The sequence below is a fragment of the Mirounga angustirostris genome, unplaced genomic scaffold (assembly GCF_029215605.1).
Source record: "Mirounga angustirostris isolate CCGP_5_RB_7025 unplaced genomic scaffold, mMirAng1.0.hap1 SCAF_4, whole genome shotgun sequence".
Classification (NCBI taxonomy): domain Eukaryota; kingdom Metazoa; phylum Chordata; class Mammalia; order Carnivora; family Phocidae; genus Mirounga; species Mirounga angustirostris.
In genome coordinates, this window is record NW_026991712.1 from 119,824,552 (window position 1) to 119,850,573 (window position 26,022).

Sequence of the window (26,022 nt, forward strand, 5' to 3'; positions counted from 1 at the left end):
GTTGAGACAGATGTAAAAGGCAATTGTTATTTCTCTATTTTATCATGTTGCTGTACAAATATTAATTTTTCTATTATATTCTGGCTGGGAATGGTAATTTATTTCTTATACTTCATAACTTACTTTGTTAGACTCGAGATATGTTCCATTCTATAGAATTATACTTCGAGCACATCCATATTTATTAGGACAGCTTTGTAAAATTTTTTCTAATGTAATGAGTTCTCAAAAATATACTCAATAAATGTTTATGAAACCAAACTAAACTGAATTCTGTCATCAAATCTTTGTGTGTGTGTATATAGGCAGTTTTAATGTGTTGGCTATAGTTTTGTGTGTGTGTATTTGTTTTTTGAGGAGTGAGGGGGAGGGGGAGAGAGAGAATCTCAAGCACATTCCATGCCCAGTGAGGATCCCAATGTGGAGCTCTATCTCACAACCCCGAGATCATGACCTGAGCCCAAATCAAGATATGGATACTTAACCTACTGAGCCACCCAGGCGCCCTTATAGTTATTATAGCCATTATAAAGTTCCATATTGGAGGGTTTGGTTTTCTGTATTCTTTTTACAAATCAGACTATCTTAGCAAGTAACGCACCCTGGACATTAGGAATCACTAGTACTCAAACTATTACATGCCATTTTAATAAGCAAAGGCAGTTACCTTGTGCTTTGTAAAGGAGATTATCTTCACTCAGGCTGATCTTGGTTGGGCAGTGGTCTAAACTTGTTTCACCTTTAGACAGCCTTATCTTTTGGGAAAACATAGAAGAAAGATTATTTCCATATACCCTGTGGGTGACTTATTCTTGTCTTCTCCTTCCGCCCCCAGATGGCTGTTTCCCACCTCCCTCCCTCCCTTTGTCTCTTTTCCATTCTCCATCAGATTCCTAGTTGCTTTACCCCACAGACAGTGCCTAAACCACAGTCTCTAAAACCCTGCAACTTGGGGCACCTGAGTGGTTCAGTCAGTTGGGTGTCTGCCTTCGGCTTGGGTCGTGATCCCGTGGTCCTGGGATCAAGCCCCGAGTCAGGCTTCTTGCTTCTCCCTCTGCCCCTCCTCCCTGCTTGTGCATGCTCTCTCTTTCTCTCTGACAAATAAATAAATAAGATCTTTGAAGATAAATAAATAAATAAAAATAAAACCCTGCAGTCGAAGGGAGCTTGTCCAGGGGCTCATTTCCAAATCCTGTTTAATTTCTGAAAATATTGTGTATTCTAGTTCATAATACATCCTTTTTGGTTTTAATATAAAATAATGGTTTATTCTCCTGGTTCCTACATCTTTCACTTAAATGAAGCTCCAGAAAGTTGTGTGGGGTCTTTTCATCTGCCAGGCACTGCTGAGTCACCTTGGGGACACACGTGCCCCTGAGTTCCAGAAGTGGCCCTGGGTCTGCACCAGAATGGGAAGCTGTCATTCTTTATACTTTCCCTCACAACTTCTGCCCCACATTTCTCCATCAGGACATTTGTCTACATGCTGACAATTATTCCCAGGTAAGTTTCTGTTTGCTCACTTCTTTTTAAACAGTTTACAGCTTGGTAAATCCTACCCCAGAAAATTCCTCATCCTCTCTTTCTAATTTCTAATTTCTAATCCTAGCTCCTTCTGGAATATTCTCATCCCTCTGTGTTTTCTCTTCCATTTGGAGCAAATACATGGTAATATAATTCTAGTGATACTTGTAAAATAAGGGACTAAATCTTAAGTTTGGAATTGGAACTAGACATTCTAAAAAAAAGAGGGTCATCAATGTCAGAAGCCCATTCATACTTTCCACACATATTCCATCCACAGCCATATCTTTCTTAAATTAAAATTGCTTTTCTTCAAAGCTCTGCCTTTCAAGAAAAGTACAAATAATTTCTCTTTCAATTACTTTCACTTTTGTTTGGTCATAGATATTAAAATACTGTTTCCTACTACATGAAAAATATGCAGAATTTTGCCTATATTAGAGATTAAAATTAGCTTTCCAGGCTAACCTGAGAGCCTACTGGTTTACAAGCAACTGCATATGCAAATGCATAATTATTATACTAACCATTAGTAAGTTGGGGCATGCTTATACATGAACAAATATCAATCTTGAGTTCACAAAAATTGTGATTTCTGGCTTGACCTAGGCAGGCCTCATAATAATTCTCAATAAAAGAATTTATTGGTTAAATGAATACATTAATTATAAAGTCCTGTGTTTATTTGAGCTGCTCTACTTCTAGAGTGTGTGTATATATATGTATGTATATGCAAATATAAGTGTATATGCAAGCAAATAGAATGGACTAAATTGCATGTTACTTACCTTCGTGAGAGGTTTCCAGGAGAGATCGAGATGCAAAAAAGTAGATGGTACATCCAAAGGAATTTCAATATGTTCTTCTTTCTTTTTCTCTATTAATTGTGGGGTTAAAGCTTTCTGTGGTCTGATATCCCAAAAACATATTGTGCTTTAAAAAAATTCACATTTTATTTAGTGTAAGTAAGAGATGTAGCCTTAGAACTACCATACTTTATGCTGCTATACATAAGCAATGTGATCATGGCTGTATCTTAATATCTCTGAAACTAAGATTTTTATGACATGGGATTGTTTTGCATTTTATATTTTAGAGAATTATACAGTTTATAGGGTTATTTGATGCCTGCTGGTATTGACACTAATATTATCATATATGAGAACTGAGTTTGGAGATTGACACCATCTTTTTCTTTAGCATCTTTTTCAGCATTTTTTCAGCATTTTTTAGCACCATCTTTTTAACAACTTTATTAAGATATAACTCATATAGCACAAAATTCACCCACTGAAAGTACACAATTCAATGGTTTTTAATATAGTCACAGAGCTATGCAACCATCACCACAATTAAGTTTAGAAGATTTTTATCACCCCCAAAAGAAACCTTGTACAGATTGGCGGTCACTCCTCACTGTCCCCCAGCCCATCCCACCAGCCCTAGACAGTACTAATCTACTTCCTGTCTGTATAGTTTTGTCTATTCTGGACATTTCATATAAATGGAATCAGACAATATGTGGCTTTTGGTGACTGGCTCCTTTCATTTAGCATATTTTCAGAGTTCATCTATGTGGTAGTATATATCAGTGTATCATTTCTTTGTATTGCCAAATAATATTCTGTTGTTTAGGATATACCACAGTCTATCCATTCATCAGTTGATGGACTATTATGAATAATGCTGCTTTGAACATTTGTGTATAAGTTTTGTTTGGATGCATGTTTTCATTTCTCTTGGGTATACACTGAAGAGTGTAATTGCTGGGTTATATGGTAATTTCTGTGGTTGATCTTTTGAGGAACTGCTAGATTGTTTTCCAAAGCAACTGTGTTATTTTTATATTCCCATCAGCAATGTGTGAGGATTCCAATTTCTCCATATCCTTGCCAACACTTGCTACTTTTTGTCTTTTTTATTATAGCCATCCTAGTGGGGGAGGTGGAGTCTCATCAAAATTGATTTAGATTTGCATTTGGTTGTGCTTTGGATGTAATATGCAGGAAATCACTATCTAATCCAAGGTCATGAACATTTATGCTTTTATTTGTTTATGTTTTCTTCTAAAAGTTGCATAGTTTTAGATCTTGCATTTAGGTGTTTATTCCGTTTTCAGTTAATTTTTTTATACAGTATGAGGTAAGGGTCCAACTTCATTCTTTTGCTTGCATATATCTAGATGTCCCAGCACCATTTGTTGAAAAGACTAATCTTTCTTCATTAAATTGTCTCTGTGCCCTTGTTGAAAATTGGTCATCCATAGACATATGGGTTTATTTCTGAGCTCTATGATTTCTATGTCTATCCTCATGCCAGTGTCAGTACATCCGTCTCTAGCTGTAACTTTGTAGAAAGTTTAGAGATCAGGAAGTGTGAGTCCTCCAACTTTGTTCTTCTTTGTCAAGATTATTGCTTTGGCTATTTTAGGTCTCATTGTGGTTTTGATTTGCATTTCCCTCATAGCTAATGTTGAACATCTTTTCATGTGCTTATTAGCCATTTGTATATTTTTTGGGGGAAACTGTCTATTGATAACCTCTGCTCCTTTTTACATTGGGTTATTTGTCTTTTTATTGTTGAGTTGTAAGAGTTTTATATATTCTGGATAGAAATTTTTAATCAGAAATATGATTTGCAAATATTTTCTTCCATTCTGTGGACTGTCTTTTCAATTTTTTGATAGGGCCTTTTGAAACACAAAAATTTTGATGAATTTCAACTTTTTTCTTTTATTGCTTGTGTTTTTGGTGTCATATACAAGAGACATGATATATAACCACATATTATATATTATAAATATATATAAATATATAATGCAAATATAATATATAATATAAACATATAATATGTATAACATAAATATATGTATATTCATTGGGAAAACAATACATACACAGGCAATGTTGGATTTAATGTGCTTTGTACATAGTAAGCATCCAATAAAGGTTATTTCTCCTTCCTTACAGGTTGACTATAAAAACCAAATGAGATAATGTATATGAAAATTCTTTATAAAGCTCCACACATCTATAGAGTATAATTTTAAATGTAATAAACTTGGTAACACATTTATAATGATACTTATATAGTATCTTAGTATAAAAGTGACTGTATTAATTATGTGAAAACATATGATGAGGATGGCAAAGGACATGCTGTATTAGCTCTATTATTTCTATCACTGAGGTTATGAGTAACCTGATTAATAAACTTAAGATATTATTAAAGAATTTAGGTGTGTAAGTATTTAGATAAATGGTTAGTAGCTCAAGTAAGACTAACAAAACTTTTATTCATTTATGTGACTTAATAAATATTAATCATTTATTCATCTTAATGAATTGTTGAAAGTATTAATCATTTTTATGTTGTCAAAATATAAATCCTTGAGAGAACACCACAAATGACACAAAAAGATCTGTTTTAAACTACAATTATAGTTGATTTAAAACTGTTTTTCCAAATTAGAAAGATCTTGAATCTCATTTATAGCATTAATTTGCATTATTCATGAAATGATTCTGCTAGGGGCGCCTGGGTGGCACAGTTGGTTGAGCATCTGCCTTTGGCTCAGGTCATGATTCTGGGGTCCTGGAATTGAGCCGGCCATCGGGCTCCTTGCTCAGCGAGGAGTCTGAGCTTATGCTCTCTGCCATTTCCCCTGCTTGTGCTCTCTGTCTGTCTCTCAAATAAATAAATAAAATCTTTAAAAAATTTTTGAAAAAAAGAAAGAAATGATTTTGCTAAATACAGATAACTTCAGTTGAACTTTCTGCATAAATTAATCACATATTCTTTTGGGGGGTTTTAAAAATTAATTTATTAATTCCAGTATAATTAGCATATAATGTTATATTTAGTTTCAGGTGTACAAAATAGTGATTCAGCAATTCTATACATTCTCAGTGCTCATCATGATAAGTGTACTCTTAATCCTCTTCACCTAATTCATTCATCCCCCCATCCACCTCCCTTCTGGTAACCACCAGCTTGTTCTCTATAGTTAAGAGCGTTTTTTTGTTTGTTTGTTTTTGTTTCTTAAATTCCACATAGGATAGTGAAATTGTATGGTATTTATCTTTCTCTGACTGACTTATTTCACTTAGCATTATACCTTCTAGATCCATCCATGTTGACGTAAATGGCAAGATTTCATTCTTTTTTTATGGCTGAGTAACATTCTTTTGTTCAGTCACATATTCTTTATTAATAGATCCTTATTTTACCTTATTCTATATTATAAGAACCTTGGCATGGCTGAGGTATAAAGATTAGAACTGGTAAGTTTTCCAAATAACTAAAAGTTAGCTTTTCTAAATGCATAAGCTTTTTTTTTTTTTTTACTTTAACAACTTTTGAAGGAATTATCTCCAGAATATTCTAGAATATTTCTAAATTCAAGGGCCATCATTATAACCAACAATCAAGGACCTGTGACTTAAATTAAAAAACATGTAATATTTTAAGTCTGTTCAGTGTTTCTAAATGTTTTCCAAGGCTATTGAAGAAGAGTATAGCTTTGCATTCTGTTGTTTATAATCAACTTCATACCATAAACATTGCGCCATGAAATCATTACAATTTTACTTGTTGTATAATATTCCATATGGCCCTATTGGTGGCCCTTTTGGGCAATAATCCCCCCACCCTCATGCTCTTTTATTTTTTAGCAAGAGCATTCTAATTGTTTTGTTTTGGGGGGGAACTATCCCTTCCCCATTCCATGCAGTCAGGTTGGAACTGTCACTCAGGGTGCCTGGCCATTCCCTCCTTGGCCAAAGGGGTGAGTTTGTGGTGTAACAGAAGTCAGGTTGGAACTGATTCATTCAGATGGAAGGGGCTGGCCATTTATTCCTGCTACCCAAATCCCTGGGGCTGTTTCTGAGGCTTGAGTCAGCTCTTTCTTTGATTCAGCAACTTTATTTTTTTATTTTTATTTTTATTTTTTTAAAAGATTTTATTTATTTATTTGAGAGAGAGAGAATGAGAGAGAGAGCACATGAGAGGGGGGAGGGTCAGAGGGAGAAGCAGACTCCCTGCTGAGCAGGGAGCCCGATGTGGGACTCGATCCAGGGACTCGATCCAGGGACTCCAGGATCATGACCTGAGCCGAAGGCAGTTGCTTAACCAACTGAGCCACCCAGGCGCCCCAGCAACTTTATTACTTACTACCTGTAGTATAGGATATAGTTGTTTGTGGGTGGGTGTGTACACATATATGTATTCTTTTTACAACATATTTGTATCTATAAAAATATTTTTTCAACCAGCAACAATCTATAATATTCTGCCCTTTTGTTAATATCAGGTTTAATCACTACGATAAGGACTATTTAAGGAACAAAAGATAATGATTTTAGAAGTATCTAAGAAAAAAGAATATATTGTATGAAAATATTTTAGGTAGTGTTTAAAATAAGACTGTGATGTTGTGAATTATAACATATATAAATCTGTTCTTCCTCCAGGATTCTAGAAGAGAGCTTCTAAAACCTTTGGAATTTCCTAGAAGTTGAGACTGGTAAAGATTCCTTTTGTTATGGTAATGAGGCAACTTTTGGACCGTACCTAAGGATGGGGATGGGTTGTCAATGGAGCCAACTGTGCAATTAGAGAGTTGGAATTTTCAGTTCCACCCCCTGACCTCCAGGGAGGAGAGAGGTGCTGGAGATTGAATTCAGTCACCAATGACCAAAGATTTAATCAATTGTACCTGTGTAATGAAGCCCCCTAAAGCCCCAGGAGGACCAGGTTCAGAGAGCTTCCTGGTTGGTGAACACGTGGAGATCCGGGAGGGTGAGAGCCAAGAGAGCGCATGGAAGCTCCTCAACCTTTCCCCATACCTTGCTTTCTGCCTCTCTTCCATCTGGCTGTTCCTGAGTTACATCCTTTTATAGTAAGCCAGTAATCTAGTAAGTAAAATGTTTCTCTGAGTTCTGTGAGCCGCTCTAGCAAATTAATCCAACCTGATGGAGGGAATCTTGGGAACCTCCAGTCTACAGCCAGTCAGTCAGAAGTACAGGTAATGACCTGGGTTTGTGACTGGCATCTGAGGTGACTGGCATCTGAGGTGGCCGGCAGGGGAGTGGGCGGTGATAGGGGAGAGGTGTTCGAGAGAGCAGTTGGGTAGGACTGAACCTTAACCTGTGAGTCCTGGTGGATAGTGTCAGAGTTAAGTGGAGTTGTGAGACACCCAGGTGGTATCCAGAGTACTGCTTGGTAGAAGGGTGGGGAAACCTTCCTCCTCACCCCCTCTGACTTTGAAGTTGACCCAGAAACACTAACAAAGACATACCAATCAGCTGAACATGTGACAAGTTGACAGCATATTCCATTTCGATTCTCAAAGACAGCACCCAATCTGTTAATCTGTTTTTTTAAAGACACAAGAAGTAATTTATTTGTACCTAGGATGTAATGGCTTTTCTCATAGCATTTTACTCTTTTAATATTTTCTTCTTTGTTTTAATTTTTATTAAAAGAATATAACAATATCACTGAAATTTGAAGAATAAATTTTAAAATAAAATGTAATTTGGCCATATATTTTTCCAGTTTTTTTTCACAGAAACATTTTGACATAGTTTTAACTAGCATGCATAAAAATTTCTATCCTTAGATTTTTCAGTTGATGTAATTTGAACACTTACCTGTGTACTCGTAAGTCATTTTAACAGTTTTATAATATATAGATGGTGTATCACAATTTCATTATCCAGTATAATTAGAAATGTAGGGTCTTTTGTTTTTTACTATTAATGGTGGAACAGAACATAGGCGTTTTGATGACATTGTTAGGCAGATAAGGTGTAACATTAGATAACATTTAGTGTAACATTAGATACCAACAATCACCCGGCACAGGCAAGAATCCAAGGAGGGTTAATGGCTCCTCCGGGTCCTAGAAGGTCCCAAGTTCCAACTAGCTAACTTTGAAACAAGGTGAAAGGTTTTGTGGCAATCTATGAAGGTGTCACTGTTGAAACAGTAGGGGAGACATGACTTTCCCCAATTCCCTACCTTCCTGGTATGACTGATGAGCAAAATAGTAATCAAAGGTAGGGGCTCCAGCAGCAAATAAACAGTGGAAGTAGCGGGTGGGAGGAGGCAAACAGGGGCTGCCCTGCTCAGGCCAGTAGGTGTCCCAGGAACTAAGACCCTGGAAACCTGGCCACGGCCACAGGAGCCTGAACACTCTCTGGTTCCCAAATGCTGTCAACTTCTACTCATCTGATAAGGAATCCAGAGTCCGTGTTGCCTCTCCCTCTACTGAGCCTTCCCTGCTGTATAAAGTGCGAGACCTCAGAAGTGTGCTTGCTCTGAGCTTTTATGTTTTAATGATTTAAACAACAACAACAACATAATATTATAGAAATTTGGAAAATAGGAGGTTTAATATCAAATATAATTCTACCTATATTCTTTTCCAGTCTTTTTTCATGAATACATTTTGACATAATTTGTTAAGATGTGCATGTAACGGTGTATCTTGAGGCACAAATTGGATTATTTCTTAATATGAATTCCCAAAATTTGAATTACTGTTCAAAAAGTTGAAAATTTGGATGATTTAAGAATCACACTAATTGTATTCCAAAAGTTTTATGTTGGAACCAGCAGTGTTAGAGTTTACTGGTTTCACCACTGCATCCTTTCTAACACAGGGTATTATTATTTATTAAATTTTTATTTAAAAATTAAATGATCCAAAATAGTATATTATTGTTGCTTTATTATTAATTTCTTTGATATTAGAAAGCCTGAATGATTTTCATGTTTATCTACTAATTGTTTTTCAGTATATGTTTTATTTACTGGAAACCATATTTTAGACCAATATTTTCCTCCATTTTGTTGTTTGCTCTTTGTTAAATTTAGAAATTTACATGTGTATGTTTTGAATTTCTTTCAACATTAATTACCTTAGAAAACTATCTCCCATCCAGAAATATGATATTCTATGGTATTCTATTTTGATTTTTATTATATTTTTCCTATGATTTGTTATTTTTATTTAAATTTATAATCATCTGAATTAATTTGTGTGTACCGTGTGAGCTGAGATGAAGTTGAAACAGAGAGTTCCTTCCGTTACCCTATGTTAAACTCTTAGAGGTAATAGAAACTGTCTGGGCTATTTGTTGTGATCCATTATAACTTTTAAAAGTATTGTTGCTTTGCGGGGCGCCTGGGTGGCTCAGTCGGTTAAGCGACTGCCTTCGGCTCAGGTCATGATCCTGGAGTCCCGGGATCGAGTCCCACATCAGGCTCCCTGCTCAGCGGGGGTCTGCTTCTCCCTCTGACCCTCTTCCCTCTCGTGCTCTCTGTCTCTCATTCTCTCTGTCTCAAATAAATAAATAAAATCTTTAAAAAAAAAAAAAAAAAAGTATTGTTGCTTTGCATCATCCATTTGAATATGTTGAAGAGCTAATTACCTTTTATAACTCTACTTTGTCATAATATTCTTTGATATTCTCAAAGTACACAGTAGACCCTTAGTGTCCTTGAAGGAAACATTTGGGGAGCTTACCAGTTTCCAAATTCACTAACACCAGACTTAGTGAGTCAGGTACAGAACTACAAAGCCAAACTACAACGCAGAGGCTAGGCACTCAGCTGGACTCATTCACTGCATGATTAGTTTTCACCCACCAGCCTCACGGTGCATTCAGTTCAAAATTGCCTTGACAAAATAATACATTACTATATGTCACAGATCTTCAGAGTTGCCTGCTCCAACTAGCTGAAATTATATATTTTAAATCCACAAAGCCTCAGGGTGTAAAATATTTGCACTCTATCTTTACATATCAAACTCTTATCTTCTCCACTATTATATTATATCATTGTTGACACCACCTACAGTTTTTAGTGGTTTATAAGCCATTGAAGTTGAAACATTGGCCTTAGTCTCATCCCAAAGTCAGATATTGGCCAGGCAACACTGACAAAACTGTTTGATGCCCTGGTTCCTGGCTTTTTTATGATTTAAAAGTAAATGAATTATTGACTTGAAATTTGCTCTTTGAATAAAATCTTCTGAAATGTACAATCCAGCAGGAGAAAATTATGAAACCATCAAGACTCACCTCAAATGTGTCAGACAGCCAATGTATATCTGTAATTACTTTCTTATGACCATTTTCTATTGAGGAGACTGCACAATGTCTGATATATGTTGCTTCTTTATTACTGTCTGGTTCAAGGAGAAACATAGGCTGGAAAAATGTGAAAAGAAAGTTATGTGCTAATTTCAGAGAGCTAATGAGTGAATTCATACTTTACTCTTTAGTTAGAATTAATAACTTGGAGAAATACTAGTTCAAAGAAAAACATTGAAACTAGTGTTTCAATGCATCATGTATTTAGGTAATAAGATTATGCACTTTCCCTTCAATTTAGTCTAAGGTTTCATCTCCAAACTTAACAGGAATGACTGACCCACTCCCTAAAGGATCAAGGAGATCCCATTTTTAAAGGAGTGTTTCCTGCATGCACAGAGGGCCACGCCCACAGGGTCTTGGTGGAGGCCCATTGGTGTTCAGATTGAAGAACTGGGGGTAGAGGTTTGCAATATTGTGGGTGAGTACTATGTCAGGAGCTCAGGAATCTTGCCTCAACCCTCTTGGCAGCAACCACAGCGTCACAAAATCATAGTATATGATTATCAGAAAGGATGGTAACCCCTTCATTCTACACATGAGAAAACTGATGCTTGCTGAGGTGAGAAGACATGTCCAAACTCACAGGACTACAGTCCAGAGCCTACATACATGGTCCTACTGTCCCATGCTCTTTCCATGACATCACTTTAGGCAAGTCACTTGGGCCCTTTATTTTATTTAACAACAACGACAAAAATAATGTCCTCAGGTAGGTCATGCGACTTGTTTTATTGATTTTTGAATCAAGGACCTACACAAAAGCAGTTCAGAACATGTCCACAAAGAGATGTGAAGGTGTGGGAAATAATACTTTTTTCCCCTCTATATTGAGTCTTTGTGTAGCTTGGCAGTTCTGTTATGTACTTTTTGATAAACCCCTGAACTGAAGAAACTTGCAAATGAAAAGTTATAAAAAGCTAACCTTGAGTGTGACTTTTTTACTTCTACTACCACCTGTCTTGATGTTTTCTATGCGATCTGCATGCGCAGTAATATCCCACATGACAATCTAAAACAGAAATAAAGCTTATTACAACATATTTTCAGGAAATAGCTCATTAGGTCTTAAAGATTTTTTAAAACCTATTGGTATTGGCATGCACTCTGATGAATCAATCACCTTGAAGGATAATCAAATTTAGCCTACATCTTTAGTAAGTCAGCAACTTTTAAATCATGACAAAGAATGTTTTCTTCTCTATAAAGGTATTTTTTAGCACTTTGATTTTTGTGCTTGTGTTAATAAAAGCTAGTATTTTTTTTTTTTTAAACTCCAGTATAAACCGTATGCAATTTCCTCTGCTTTGGGAAGAGTTCTTCCTCTGTCTTTGGGAATGTGCTGTGACTGTGTGGAGAGCAGCTTTGCCTGTTCTCCAGAAGTAGTACAAATACTCAGTTGTCCAAAAAGGCTGGAAAGTGATGATTTCTACTTAATTGAATGTTCTAGCCAACTCCAAGTTTGCATATACATGGATGGTCATTTTTGGAAAAATGAGAGTAAACTAAAATATGCAACACGAAATTAGATTAATTTTCAATGATTAAAAGTCATTTCAACACATTGAAATGTTAAATAATGTCAGGATTACAGAATTGTGAGTGATTTTATTTTCATCATTTGCTTTTCTAAAATATTCTTTTAAAAAAGTATTTATTTATTTATTTACTTATTTACTTACTTAAAGTAATTTCTACCACCCAACATGGGGCTTGAACTCCTAGCCCTAAGATCAAGAGTCGCATACTCTTTGACTGAGCCAGCCAGGCACCCTTTTTCTAAAATATTCTTAGAGTTGTATCACCTTCATAATGAGTAACAAAAGCATTTCAGCATTTGCAGAGCTTGAAGGATGGGCTCTGGGTCATCATTATGACCACCAGTTATTGTTGAACAAAACTGAGGGGGAAAAATGGTTTTCCTGGTTGTTTTGGTTCTGGATAAATGGTCATGGATGCTGTAGACATTTATTTTTTTTAAAGATGTATTTAGGGGCGCCTGGGTGGCTCAATGGTTAAGCGTCTGCCTTCGGTTCAGGTCATGATCTCAGGGTCCTGGCATCGAGCCCCACATGGGGCTTCCTACTCAGCAGAGAGCCTGCTTCTCCCTCTCCCTCTGCTGCGCCCCCTGCTTGTGCTCTCTCTGTGTCTATCTCTTTCTCTCTCTGTCAAATAAATAAATGAAATCTTAAAAAAAAAGAAAGATGTATTTATTTGAGAGAGAAGGCTTGTGGGGGAGGGGGAGGGGGAGAGGGAGAGGATCTCAAGCAGACTCTCTGCTGAGTATGGAGCCTGATGGTGTGGGGCTCAATCCCATGACCCTCAGATCATGACCTGAGCTGAAACCAAAAGTCAGACACTCAACCGACTGAGTCACCCAGGCATCCGCACTGTAGACACTTAAATTTTCAATCACAAGGAAGTTTTCCTAGCCACACACAGAAAGACCATATACCGTTAATGGTCAAACTCACTGGGTCACAGTGAATTTCAATTCTGATCATAAAACAGCTTTAAGATTTTTGTTTTGCTTTATTGGAGAAATAGGCAATTGGAAGATAGGATCTAAATTTCATATGCATTAGATAAAAAGAGAAGAAAACAAATATGGTATTAAATTATACATATGTAAATTCGGTAATATATGTATTTTTCCCAGTGAATTGCTGTTCAAATTCTGGATCATCCCCTAACTCCTACTCCTAGAGAAACGTCAGAAGAGGACTCTCGACCAAGAAGTATTAATGCTTGTGTTGTTCTTCTGTGGAATCTTGTACAATATGCGGTTCTGTTCCACAAATACAAACAGATTTGACTCAGTTTTCTTCCAGTTATAACTAGATTATCCTGTGGACACCTCAAGCCCTGATACCATGTCTAACACATCTATATACCCCAGTTCTTGGCACACAATTGGCATACTTTCCTTCGGCCAAATTGTATCCTTAAGTTTAAGAAAAACTACCAATCAAAACATATTACAGAATGTTGTCTAAATTAATAAATAGCTGGGGGGAAAAATCTGTAATTACCTGCCCATTTATGCAGCCTCCAGCAATGATATTAGGGTCACTTGGACAGAACTTGAAGCAAAAGATGTCATCTGGGCTCTCCAGCATTAACTAAAGTAAACCCCCCCAAATTCAAGAGAGAATGAGAAAACCTATTAAGATCATAGTGAGAAAATAATGCTAAGACAGTCAAAAGTTGAATTTTATGGCCGTCCGTAAGAAACGTGGACATAGAGTCCATTCCCAGAATCCCACCTGTGCATGGAAAGTCGCCTCTGCTGAGTTTTGTGAACGTTGGCTATGTGTATGAGAGAGGTAGGTTCTCCAGGGGCCCAGGTCTCCCCTTCCTCCACCCGCCATGGGTCATTGCTGGGAGATGTTACAATTTTTTAAAACAAAAAGACTAAGTTTAGTGTTTCTGAGAAGTGTGAAGGTAAGCTCTGTGAGGACAAGATACTTTTCTGTTTTGTTCCCTGCTGTCTAGCTAGTCTGGCACAGAGTAAGCACTCAAAAAGAAAATGGGTTGAATGAGAAAAGATAGAAGTACTGCCAGTGATAATATTTCAAATTTTAAAATAATCCAGGACCGAGGGGCGCCTGGGTGGCTCAGTTGGTTAAGCGACTGCCTTCAGCTCAGGTCATGATCCTGGAGTCCCTGGATCGAGTCCTGCTTTGGGCTCCCTGCTCAGCGAGGAGCCTGCTTCTCCCTCTAAACTTCTCCCCTCTCATGTACTCTCTCTCTCTCTCATTCTAGCTCTCTCAGATAAATAAATAAATCTTTAAAAAAAAAGAATAATCCAGGACCGAGAAGGTGAACAAGCTCAAGCATTGGAAGGTAAGAAGGAAGCCCTGCAAGGAATCTACCCGTGTGAAGGAATAGGTATAGTAATCATATTTGGCACCTGCTTCTCCCTCTGACCCTCCCCCCTCTCATGTGCTCTCTCTCTCATTCTCTCTGTCTCAAATAAATAAATAAAATTTATTTTATTTTATTTTTTTAAGATTTTATTTATTTATTTGAGAGAGAGAATGAGAGAGAGAGAGCACATGAGAGGGGGGAGGGTCAGAGGGAGAAGCAGACTCCCCGCCAAGCAGGGAGCCCGATGCGGGACTCGATCCCGGGACTCCAGGATCATGACCTGAGCTGAAGGCAGTCGCTTAACCAACTGAGCCACCCAGGCGCCCCAATAAAATTAAAAAAAAAATTTTTTTTTAAATATTGTCCTATAGTTTTGATAGAACAAAGACAAAAGAAATCATTTGCATTATTTCTTTAAGAAATTATTTGCTTGTCTTTTAAAGCTAGTCTTCAAAATAAAGGAGAGGGTCCTTTTTTCCTCTTCCTAATTTACGTGAAAGTTCAGCCACACTTCCATGATGTGGACTGGAGAGTAATCCTAGTCCACTAGAAAATGTTAGAAAACCCCTACTTACCATTTTTGTGGTAATTAGGCTGATAGGAAAGAACTAGAGATCTGTCATTTTGATCTCTAGGTCTATAATAATTAAAATACTAGAATCTATTATAGTAAAACTGCCTGAATTCAGATAAATTAGGGAAGAAGTTAGGAGGAAAGGTTAGGGTTTATTAGGGAAATCCTTAGATATATAATACTTTATAGAAACAAAATATTATATTTAAGTACATTAAAAAAAACTTAGTCTAACACTATAAAGCACCCTCCCCTAAGCAAAACTCTTTTTGAGCAGCTGATAGAAATAGAACCCTGTGGGGCAAACCTAGTCCTCAGACTTGTTTTATTTGAATTGTGTGTTTGGTTTGGTTTTAGTTGAACTATTTAAAAATTGGGAGATTTCACTCAAAAAATCTGATCTGGATTCTTTAAACCAAGTAAGACCACCTGGCAACAAGAGAGCTGAAGAGTAGTATCCCCCCAGATGGGCTGTCCACTCTCCAGGGCGGTAGTCTGCACCCCTCCCCATTATTTCCCACACAGGCATCTCTACTCATCACTGTCACCTCTTGGTGATCCTCAGAACTGAGGAAATTCATGTGAAATTAAAATCTATTTGCATTTGAACAAATAGTATTTAAATAAAGCCCATGAAAGTGTTTGCTTTTTAACAGTCCTCTTAAAATCGTTTCTGAAAATAACATGTTGATTTGTTCAATAAACCTTTTCAATAAACTAAGTGTAAACTTTAGTTTTGCTCAAATTGATGACAAATTCTGAATTGAAGAAAGCTTAACTTTACCAGCACTTACCATATTAACTGGTTATAAAGTACTTTGCAATTAAAACTGCTAAAGATAAATGTGAACATAGTTTCCGAAATGTTTAGACTATGTGGACACCTCTCCTTAATTACCTGAGGATGTATGGGATCCGAGAAACTCCAGAAAAGAATCAGTGATGGTTGCAGCAACAGTTTACCAGAAAACTGGACTCTCTCTTCAAGGGAGAGTCGTACAGCCACGGACACAGCTATTAGGCCTGATTGAAACACAATTCGAAGTTAAAATCTGCAGCAACGGTACATAGAGAAATGTTTTTAGGTTTTGCTGCTCAACGTGGTCACTATTCATTTCCATTTTGATGAAACTTGAGTAAATACATTCAGTAAGAGACCTAGAGTTCTACTGGGTAATACGGTAGCCAGTAGCCACATGTTGCTTATTTAGCACTTGAAAGGTGGTCAGTCCAAACTGAGATGTACTGTTAATATAAAATAAACAATGGACTTCAAAGATTTAGTATGAATTGTGTGTGTGTGTGTGTGTGTGTGTGTGTGAGAGAGAGAGAGAGAGAGAGATTGAGAAGGGCCACTGCGGGGGAGAGGAGGAGGAAAAAAGAGGGAAAAGACCTTTTTCTCTTCGTGGTTCCATCTGCATGTGGTTCCACCTGCACTGGGTACCCCCTCCCTTGGCTGCTGAGTGATTTAAGGGAGGTGTGTTTCCTCTCTTGTCCGTTAATCAGATAGGAAGAGCATGTGGAGGGAGGGGTGGAGGGCGGGAAAAGGAGCTAGCCTTGGGAGGCCCAACAGGCTGAGGCAAATCCAGATTCAGCACTGCACCGGCTAGGTGACCTGAGCGGTCACTTCTCTGGCTTGAGCTCTGGTTCTGTCCTTGTAGAGACCACAGTGAGGTTCTGGGAGAACACAGGATGGCAGGGGTGCCGAAAGTGCTCGGCGGGTGCACTTTGCAGCTGGAAGTGGTCTTACCGCAACTGAGAAACTGAGCTAGTTTGTCATTTTACTAGAAAAGCCACAGACTATTTCTGTGCCATCACAAAAGAGAACCACTGTCCTGTTCATCTCACCGTAGATGGTCGGATGCCACGAGACGGAGGTGATCATCTTCTCTGTCAGGTTATGGAGGTCGGTAAAGGACTGGTACTCTTTCAGGTGCGTATCGGTTTTGTCTCCAAAGGAGCTTTCTTCTTCTGCCAGGCACTTCCAGTCATCAATAAATGTGTTCATGATTTCATTTTGCTGCAGGGCTATTTCAACACTATTTTGTTTAGAAAAGCAAACAAAAAAAACCCAAGACACTGGATTTTACTATTCAATGACAGGTCTTTCAGCAGATCCTCCTTCATTTACATGGAAAGAAAAAAATGTTCTCAATTACATTTGGTAACTGACGATTACCCCCATGTGAAATAAATGCCTTAAGAGAAAAAACCTCATAGCTGTGTGCTACTCGGAACTTCTGGTGCCAGGAGGCTGTTAGCTGATGGCCTGGAGCACCTTCATGATCTACCCGGGCTTCCAGGCTGCGGATGTGCTCGCCCAGGCCCATAACTGAGCTTGCAGCTGCAAGGACACGGGGCCTGCCCTGCTCTACCTCCTGCCGGACTCCTCCCACAGGCCGTCTTCCCCCTGGAGCTCCCTGCAGGGGTTGGCCTAGACCTTGCTGAAGCTCTCCTTGCCCAATCCTGATTCCTTTAAAAAAAAATTTTACACAGCGGGATGCTCAGCAAACCTCTACTTTAAACTCGGTCTCATTCGCTTCCTGAAAACCCCAGACAGACAGAAAAGGCAATTTTCTTAGCCATATTCAGTCCTGAATATTCATATATACTAATTACTGTACAAATATATCATTAGGATTATATATACATATATATTTCGGGTTATGTATTAATCAGGATTAGAATATATATGTATATATTGTATATATAAAATTTAAAATAAAAGATTCTCAAGGGGAGATTTGCAGGTTAGAAGTGTGGTGTGTGTGTGTGTGTGTGTGTGTGGAGATGTGTGGAGGTGGTTTTAGTTATCACAGTGCCTGGGAGGTGCTACTGTGTTTAATTCTATTACTAAATCTGCAGTGCATGATACAATCCCTCAAATTAAGAATTATCCCACTAACAAGGCGAATACTGCCCTTTCAAGAACAACCTGAGTGCTAGGCTCATCTCTTAGTAGCCTAGGGCCCTGACTTGACTGGCTCCTGTTTTAAAAGTTACTATAAGAGCTCCAAATTCAGTGAATACTCGAAAGTGCTGGGAACCTAGCGCCTGTCTCCCAACCTTCCGCCCCCAATCACTTGTCCTGTGCATCTCTTCCATTTGGCTGCTCCTGAGTTGTATCCTTTACAATGAACCGGTAAGAGTAAGGAGAGCACTTTCCTGAGTTAAGTGAGTCATTCTGGAGAATTATCAAACTGATTTATAGCTGGTCAGTCAGAAGCATAGCCCTCCTGGGACTTGAGACTGGCGTCTGAAGTTGGGGCAGGCTTGTGGGACTAAGCCCCTTAACTTGTGGAGTCTGCACTAACTCCAGATAGAGAACTCCAGAGAGAGAATTGATGTGGGAGAGGATACTATTTGGTGTTGGGGGGAAAGAAACCCTCGTTTGGTACCAGAGGTGGTATCAGGAAGAACTTTAGAGTCCCATTTTCCTGCTTCTTCACACGGTTAGAGACTTTACATATTTAATGAAAGTGGTTGTTATAAATGATATGTTGTAGAGACCTGGATTCTCTTTTTTTCCCTCTGAAAAGTGAAATTTGTTCTGGACTCAAACTCCAAATTCTATCTTCTTTGTATAGAACAACAGCTGAAATCTCTGCTCACTTTTTCAGCTTCTAGATGCTGGTTGTTCTGGACTCCCCTAGAGCTTCCCCTAAAAATGAGCACTTTAGTCTATAGCCTAGGATCTGATTAGATTTTTTAGGTAGATCTGGGGTCTTGGCTTATCTAGGGCTCCCTTCCTTCCATGACTTTCCCCTGACTATTTGGTTATTCTACCACCCACAGACCTGTCACCTGAGCCTCCTATGGATTAGGCAATAATTATAGAAAAAGCACTGCAAACTTGCAAATCTCATCCTTCTCCCCTCTAGTTTCTGCTAACTTTTGGTCACTCTCCTGAGCCTTCAAGTAGTTGTGTCTATGTTTGCGTATAAATATTGTTTTTTAGATTTTCTGTTTTCTGTGAGTTTGACTAATGTATTTCACCATTACTCAGTCACTTGCTTATGATATGAAAATGAGGTATATTCTTGAAAGAAGCGGTACCATAAACAAAAAACAAAACAAAACAAAAATTGCTGTAAGTTTCTGTCATGTTTATTGCCCCTGTATATGCTTGGTTTGAAAGCTCAGCTCACTCACAAGGCCTCTGGAGCTTTCCCACAATTAGGATGTCACCCAACGTTTTACCCTAATGATTGAGGGTCCAAATAGCTTGGTTTTTTAATAGGTATGGTAAGCTGAAAGAGTGGTTCTTGAGTATGAATTTCCTCAAATAAGAAAAAAAACCCTCCTTAGACAATTAAATATAAACTCTAAATATTATAATAGATACTCCTAAGAATGTAATTAAACAGGGTGACCTTTAATACCTCTATTGTTAAGAATTAACACTACCGTCCACTGCTTAATTGGGTACTCTTGGTTAAATTCTTCTTGTATTTTACCTTCCAAACTAGGACCTTGCTACTTAAAGTGTGGTCTATGGGCCCCCAGCACCATCATGACCTAGAGTTTGCCAAAAAAGGAGTCACAGACTCCACCCTGAATTTACGGAATCAGAGTCCACATGTTGACAAGATACCCAGGTGATTCACATGCACGTTTAAACACCCACGAGGGTTAGCTTCGCAGCCTGGAGCTTCAAGTAGAAGCATTTGTTAGCTTTTTCAAAATCTTGTGGGTTTTTTTTTTTTCTTCCTGTTTCAGCCTAAATGAGAAAGAAATTCCCAAGAGACAAGCTAAAGCCAGGGCCTTTGATCTGATTTCCTGATTCTTCCCTCTCAGTCTGAACTGGGAACTAATTCACAAGGGAGAAGTGAAGACAGCACCTTTTCTCTGGTTTCCTGTTTCTTTATTTTCCTGCACTCCAGTTTCTGAGGGTGATGAAGTGGAGGCAAAACCGTCGTCTGAGTTAGAGCCTGTAAGTACTTTTTTTTTTAAGATTTTATTTATTTATTATTTTAGAGAGAGAGAGAGGGAGTGAGAGCTGGGGAGGAGGGAGAGGGAGAGAATCTCAAGCGGACTCCAAGCTGAGCATGGAGCCTGACTTGGGGCTCGATCCCAGGACCTGAGCTGAAATCAAGAGTCAGACGCTTAACCAACTGAGCCATCCAGGCGCTCCTGTAAGTATTTTTTTTAAGTTTTTTTGTTTTTAACTCAAAAACAAATGTTTTTTAGTTGCTTTGAGAATCCCTTGAAGTTCTCTTTCCTTTCTTATCATTTCCTTCTTTTGCAAATACTGCTTCCCTTAGGTTCTTTATGGATAAAATTCTTTAAGAAAGAACTCATTTCTAAAAGGGCACTATTCCCAGATCAAAACCAGCCTTATATATATTAACTTTTAAAAAAATTGAATAAACCTTAAACAGTTTTAGAGTGGGAAACATGGCAGTGATATATTTGTGGGTTTATTTATTCTTCACCGGTGCTATTATAATTCCTGTGCCAATTTTCCTCTTTTTCTTATAGTTCTGGCTTCTTCTTCCCACATCTCAGAGAGGGAATTATAAAACTGCTTACTATTCCTCTCTCAGTAAGCATGGTAACTGAAAGGGAAGAATAAACACCCAGGTCTAAAGATAATACACCATGTGGATAATTAAGAATTGGCTATAGGCCATTTATGGCTTTGAAATGGATTGTACACAGACTTCTCATTTTTAATATTCTTATCAGGAAAAATTTTAAGGACTAAATTTTGATATGGGGAAACAGAAACCTTAGGTTTTCTTGTTTCTTTCTCATTGCCCCACTGGAAAAACTATAGCATGCTTCCGGTAAATGAGTGGCAAATAGTTATGCACTCTGTTTTTCTGTTTTTGTTGTTTAGTTTTGTAGCCTAAACAGAAATGCATTTGTCACCAAACAGACAAGAAAATGAGGCCTTGATGATGGGTATTAAAGAGGGCATGTTCTGCATGGAGCACTGGGTGTTATGCACAAACAATGAATCATGGAACACTACATCTAAAACTAATGATGTATGGGGATTAACATAACAATAAAAAAGTTTTTAAAAAGATACAATAACAAAAAAAAAAATGAGGCTTGCTTCAAAGTCCGAAGTAAACTCACCTGATTTTCATTTCCCCTAATCAACCAGCAGAGTCCACAAAACTGCAACCCCCTTTATAAAACATTGAACCTCTGGCAATTTCTGGAGGTTTCATGGAATTCTGCCTTGTAGTGTGTCCCCTACCCTTGCCATGAGATATACAGTTTTTCTTCATGTTTAATATCTTCTCCAGAGACCGACTAGTACGGAAATCCTGTGAGGAGAGACTGTGTTCCCGCCTCTGGGTTTCTGTCTTTTTGTTAACAGCCACTGTGTCCCCTCCGCTCTCCAAGCTTTGATTCCATAGTCATTCTGGTGGCTGGCACAGGGAAATAGCAGGCAAGCTAGCTAAAGTATGACAAGTCAGCAAGGGACAGCTGTTGAACAGCTGTTAGTCATTAGGCATTGATGGAACATCTATCTTTGTTCTACGTTTTACTAAACTTCACAAGAAGCCTTGACCTGGAGTAAATAAAACTATACATACATAAAGTATTTTATCTAGTTTAATGCACTCTCTTTGCATCTCTGGTGAATTTTTGAACCAGATTCCCCCCAGACATAAGTAACAACTTTCGAGAGTTGTTGGAATTTTCAGGATATTTAAAAGTCTCAAAGAATTAATGGTGTTTTCTTAAAAATGCAAAAACTTAATATGGGCTATGTATGAATTTGACCAAAAAATTTTTAATTTTGGAAAGACATGGAAACCAACCTACAGGGTACACCTGGCAGACCTGTCCATCACTGGCTCCACTTCTCTGAACTCTGATGTTGACTTGATGAGACCTTGTCAAGCTCTTCTCTGGTTTAGAAACCCCAGGGTCCTATTAACAGTGTCTGTGTGTGGGGGTGGGGTGGGTGGGGGATGTTTCTGAGGACACCTCTCTCTCAGATTCAGTAAGAGTGGCAGCAACACAGGAATTAGTGGCAAGGGATAAGATGTACAAAGGTACATGTGAATCGAATTCAGGTTATCATTTACAAAGATCATCATCATCATGATCATCTTCCACATCCCCTGCATCCTCATCTTTGCAATCTTATACAAGTTAATGAAGCTAAGAAGGGGAGTAGGGAGTGGAGAAGAAAGACTTAAATAAAAGAACCAGGGTAAATAGATGTTAATTTGCCATTAGGAAAACATCCTCACACACTCAACTGTATACGTCTCGCAGGTGAACACTGGTGTGGCCCTAGTTTGGGAGGTCTAGGATGTTGCCTGGCAATAGAAAGGAAAGACTGAGAATGTTGTCACATGGTCATGCATATCTGATAACTCTTCATACTCTCTAACTAGACACCATGGACCGAGTTGCTTTTTAAGACCTATCGCTATAGGTACACATACACATTTTGTTTTATTTTAAAAATTTAATAGACAGTTCTTACCTTATACATGTGTTGTTAAGAAAGTCACTCAAAGGCTTTGATTGTCCAAATGTCTCTTTTTCCTCCTCTGATAATTCTCTTGGATAATATTGTGTAATGGCATTTTTGGGATATGTCCTAATATATTAAAAGAAAATCGAATACCAAAAATTAGAACAAAGGAAAGTAAATATAGCTTGTGACAGGTCAAAGGTTTCTTTCTGTAATGGTAATAAGATACTATTTTTATTTTATTTTATTTATTTATTTGACAGAGAGAGAGAGAGAGAGAGAGCAGGAACACAAGCAGGGGGAGTGGGAGAGGGAGAAGCAGGCCTCCCGCTGAGCAGGGAGCCCGATGCGGGACTAGATCCCAGGACCCTGGGATCATGACCTGAGCCGAAGGCAGATGCTTAACCACTGAGCCACCCAGGCGCCCCAATAAGATACTATTTTTTAATTTAAATTCTATATATTGAATTTTTTTCTTTATCCTAGATAATTGATATTAACTGCCTTTTTGAAATACTTTGAGTATTTATGCATTTGTTTCCAACATAATCAAGAAGTTCTTATTTTTTAAAATTTTTATTTAGATATTTTTAACTTACAGAAAAGTTGTAAGAAGGATCTAAGGAACTCTCATACACTCTTCACCCAGATTCATCCGCTATTAACACTTTGCCACATTTGTTCATCATTCTCTTGCTCTTCATTTCATTAAATCAATGTTTCTTAACCAGTGCAGTCCTACCCCACCCCCACACCCTGGGAACTTTTGGCCACATCCAGGAACATTTTTGGTTATCACAACTGGAATGTGCTACCGGCATATAGTGAGTAGAATCCAGGGATGCTGTTTAATACCCTACAACGTACAAGACGGCCTTCCATAAAAGAGGATTATCCAGCCCAAAATGTCAGTAGGGTTGAGACTGAGAAACTCTGCTCTCTATATACAAAACTAAAAACAATTTACATTTCAGCAGTGATGGCAACGTGATCTCTGGGAGAAAGCTTATTCCATCCAGTCTGCCCTCAGTGCTCACCTGCACCCTTGAACATCTCCTGTTGCATCTGGGCATTGGCACTCTCCCCCGCTGGACCGGGTGAGCTCCTTGATCTTAGGGTAGGGGGCTATAGAAAGGTCGTGTGTCACAGTCATTAAGGGTGTGTACTCTGGTGACACACTGCCTGGTTTTGAAGCCTGGTTTTATCACTAACAAGCCTTGTGACCCCAAGCTAATTATTTAACCTCTCTGTGTCTGTTTATTCATCTTTAAATGAAATTCTCAAAGTAGCTGGCTCCTAGAGTCATTGTAAATTGAATGCGTTAATACATGCAAAGCTTTTAAAACAGTGCCTAGCCCACTGTAAGTGCTCAAAAAAATATTAGGTTGTATTTAATCTGTGTTGGATAAATGTTAGTAAAACATCTCTGTGAGAGGCAGATATATTAAGTGAAGAGTAATGAAACAAAGCGTAAAGAGAGTTTTATGTTTAATAAAGAATTCATGCTTTTTTCTCCTAAGTAGCCCAGTATCCGTAGCATAAAGCAGAGTGCTGGAAAGAAAGAATGTTGGTATTGGAACCAGAGAGACTTGGGTTCAAATCTTAGCTTCACCTCTTAATTTTTAGCACACATTAGTATCCTCTAGGTAGGATTAAGTAAGAAATTATATGGCACCTAAGGGGTTTCATCCATGAAGCAACATGACTAAATCACTCCTACTTTTTCAATGTGATTTGTTTTGTTATTTCTCAGCAGATCTATTTGTTATTGCTTCAGATTTAAATTATGTTCCGAACATTGAGCTTTCATTTTTAACCTGGCTTTGCCTCAGTTTCTTTATTTGTAAAATGGGGATAGTGCCTACCTCAGAGGGCAGTTGTGAGAATTGAGTTGCTGCATGCCAAGTGCTTAGAAGAATGCCTAGTGTGTGGGAAGAACACAGTGAACATTTGCTTTCACTGTCGTCCTCTTTGAACCTCACCTTTGATTCTTTTTTTTTTTTTTTTAACTTCCACCACAATTGTTATCTCTCAGTCTCTCCACCCCAGACTAGCTACCTTTCCTGATTTCCTGATCTTGGTAAGGAGTACCAGCATTCTCCCAGCATCCTAGATTTGAACCTTTTGATTCATATATTTTGTTTTCATCTCATGGGTCAAGACCCTCACTTACTTCTCATCTTTCACTCCATCTATATAGATACAACTGTCACTTGGTATGAGTCAGCATTCATTGAGAAGCTACTAAATCTAGAGTCTTCTGGTTTGGGTTCCTGTTGTTGGAATTCCCTGTCCTCTTCTGAGTCTACCTGCCAAGTCTATCCTGGCTGACTCATTCTCGTTACTGTTCCGCACCCTGGCAGGAACATAGGAAAAGTCTCTGGCTGGCTTGGCTTAGAAATTTGTCTCATAGTTTAAGTGTCTTTGGTACTAATGTCTCACCTCTCTCCCTCCTGTCTCAGCCTCACTTCTTGGTATTTGTGGATCTCTGGTGTCCTGATTCTCTGTCCAGACCTGACTACTGATCCTGTCTTTCTTTTTTACCTTCCTTAATTCTGGCCTATTCATCTGCCTCCCTTGTTTCTGACCTATTTCTTATTCCGACCCCTGGTATTGATTGATGTGTATGTGCCCTGACTTTATCACTGCATTTTTATGGTTTCTGACTTGTTGGTTTACATAGATTTGAAAAACATGTTTTATATTTCACTCCACACTGCTGATTCCTGATTCTCCTGGTCACTGCATATTTCATAGCCCTCTCTTGACACTGTGAAATCAAATCAGTCATCTGTTCTGCGCATTCTTCTTTAACTCCAACTATCTCTTCCCCCTTCCTTCCTCCATTTCATAAATGTATGTCAGGAAATATCCTAGGAGTTGAGGATGTGGAAATAAACAAAATAGACAAAGTTCCTGTGTCATAGAGCTTAAATTTTAAGGCAGGGTGGGCGCAGAGGTGAGAGAAGAATGACAATGACCAACACATATCAAGTGATGATAATAACATGAAGACAAATAGAGTAAGGGGTAGATAGCAATGGGGGTTATTGCTTTTATAGATGGCCCCCAACTGATGATGCTTCCACTTGTGATTTTTTTACTTCAGCATGGAGTGAAAGCAATATGCATTCAGTAGAAACTGTACTTTGAATTTTGGATTTGGAATCGTCCTGGGCTAGTGATCTGCTGTACGATCTTCTCTCATGATGCTGGGCAGTGGCAAGGGGCCAGAGCTCCCAGGCAGCCACACGATCGTGAGGGTGAACAATCCATTCACCGACAATCATTCTGTACCCACACAACCATCCTGTTTTTCACTTTCAGTATTTAATAAATTACATGAGATATTCAACCCTTTATTATAAAGTAGGTTTGTGTTAGATGATGTGGCTCAACTGTAGGCTAATGTAAGAGGAACAGCATGGGCAGAGGCAGGA

General features: G+C 38.3%; 1 protein-coding gene across 1 annotated transcript in view; it reads right to left on the minus strand.

Moving 5' to 3' along the window:
- DNAI3 (dynein axonemal intermediate chain 3) overlaps nt 1-26,022 on the minus strand; it is a 60,306-nt gene that overhangs the window by 26,439 nt on the left and 7,845 nt on the right. The window contains exons 6-14 of the mRNA XM_054513214.2: nt 22,592-22,708; nt 16,981-17,171; nt 16,031-16,155; nt 13,721-13,810; nt 11,614-11,700; nt 10,617-10,745; nt 7,823-7,896; nt 2,313-2,457; nt 668-755 (exon numbers count right to left, since the gene is read on the minus strand). Of these exons, the coding sequence (XP_054369189.1) occupies nt 668-755; nt 2,313-2,457; nt 7,823-7,896; nt 10,617-10,745; nt 11,614-11,700; nt 13,721-13,810; nt 16,031-16,155; nt 16,981-17,171; nt 22,592-22,708 (1,046 nt within the window). The remainder of the gene's footprint in view (nt 1-667; nt 756-2,312; nt 2,458-7,822; nt 7,897-10,616; nt 10,746-11,613; nt 11,701-13,720; nt 13,811-16,030; nt 16,156-16,980; nt 17,172-22,591; nt 22,709-26,022) is intronic.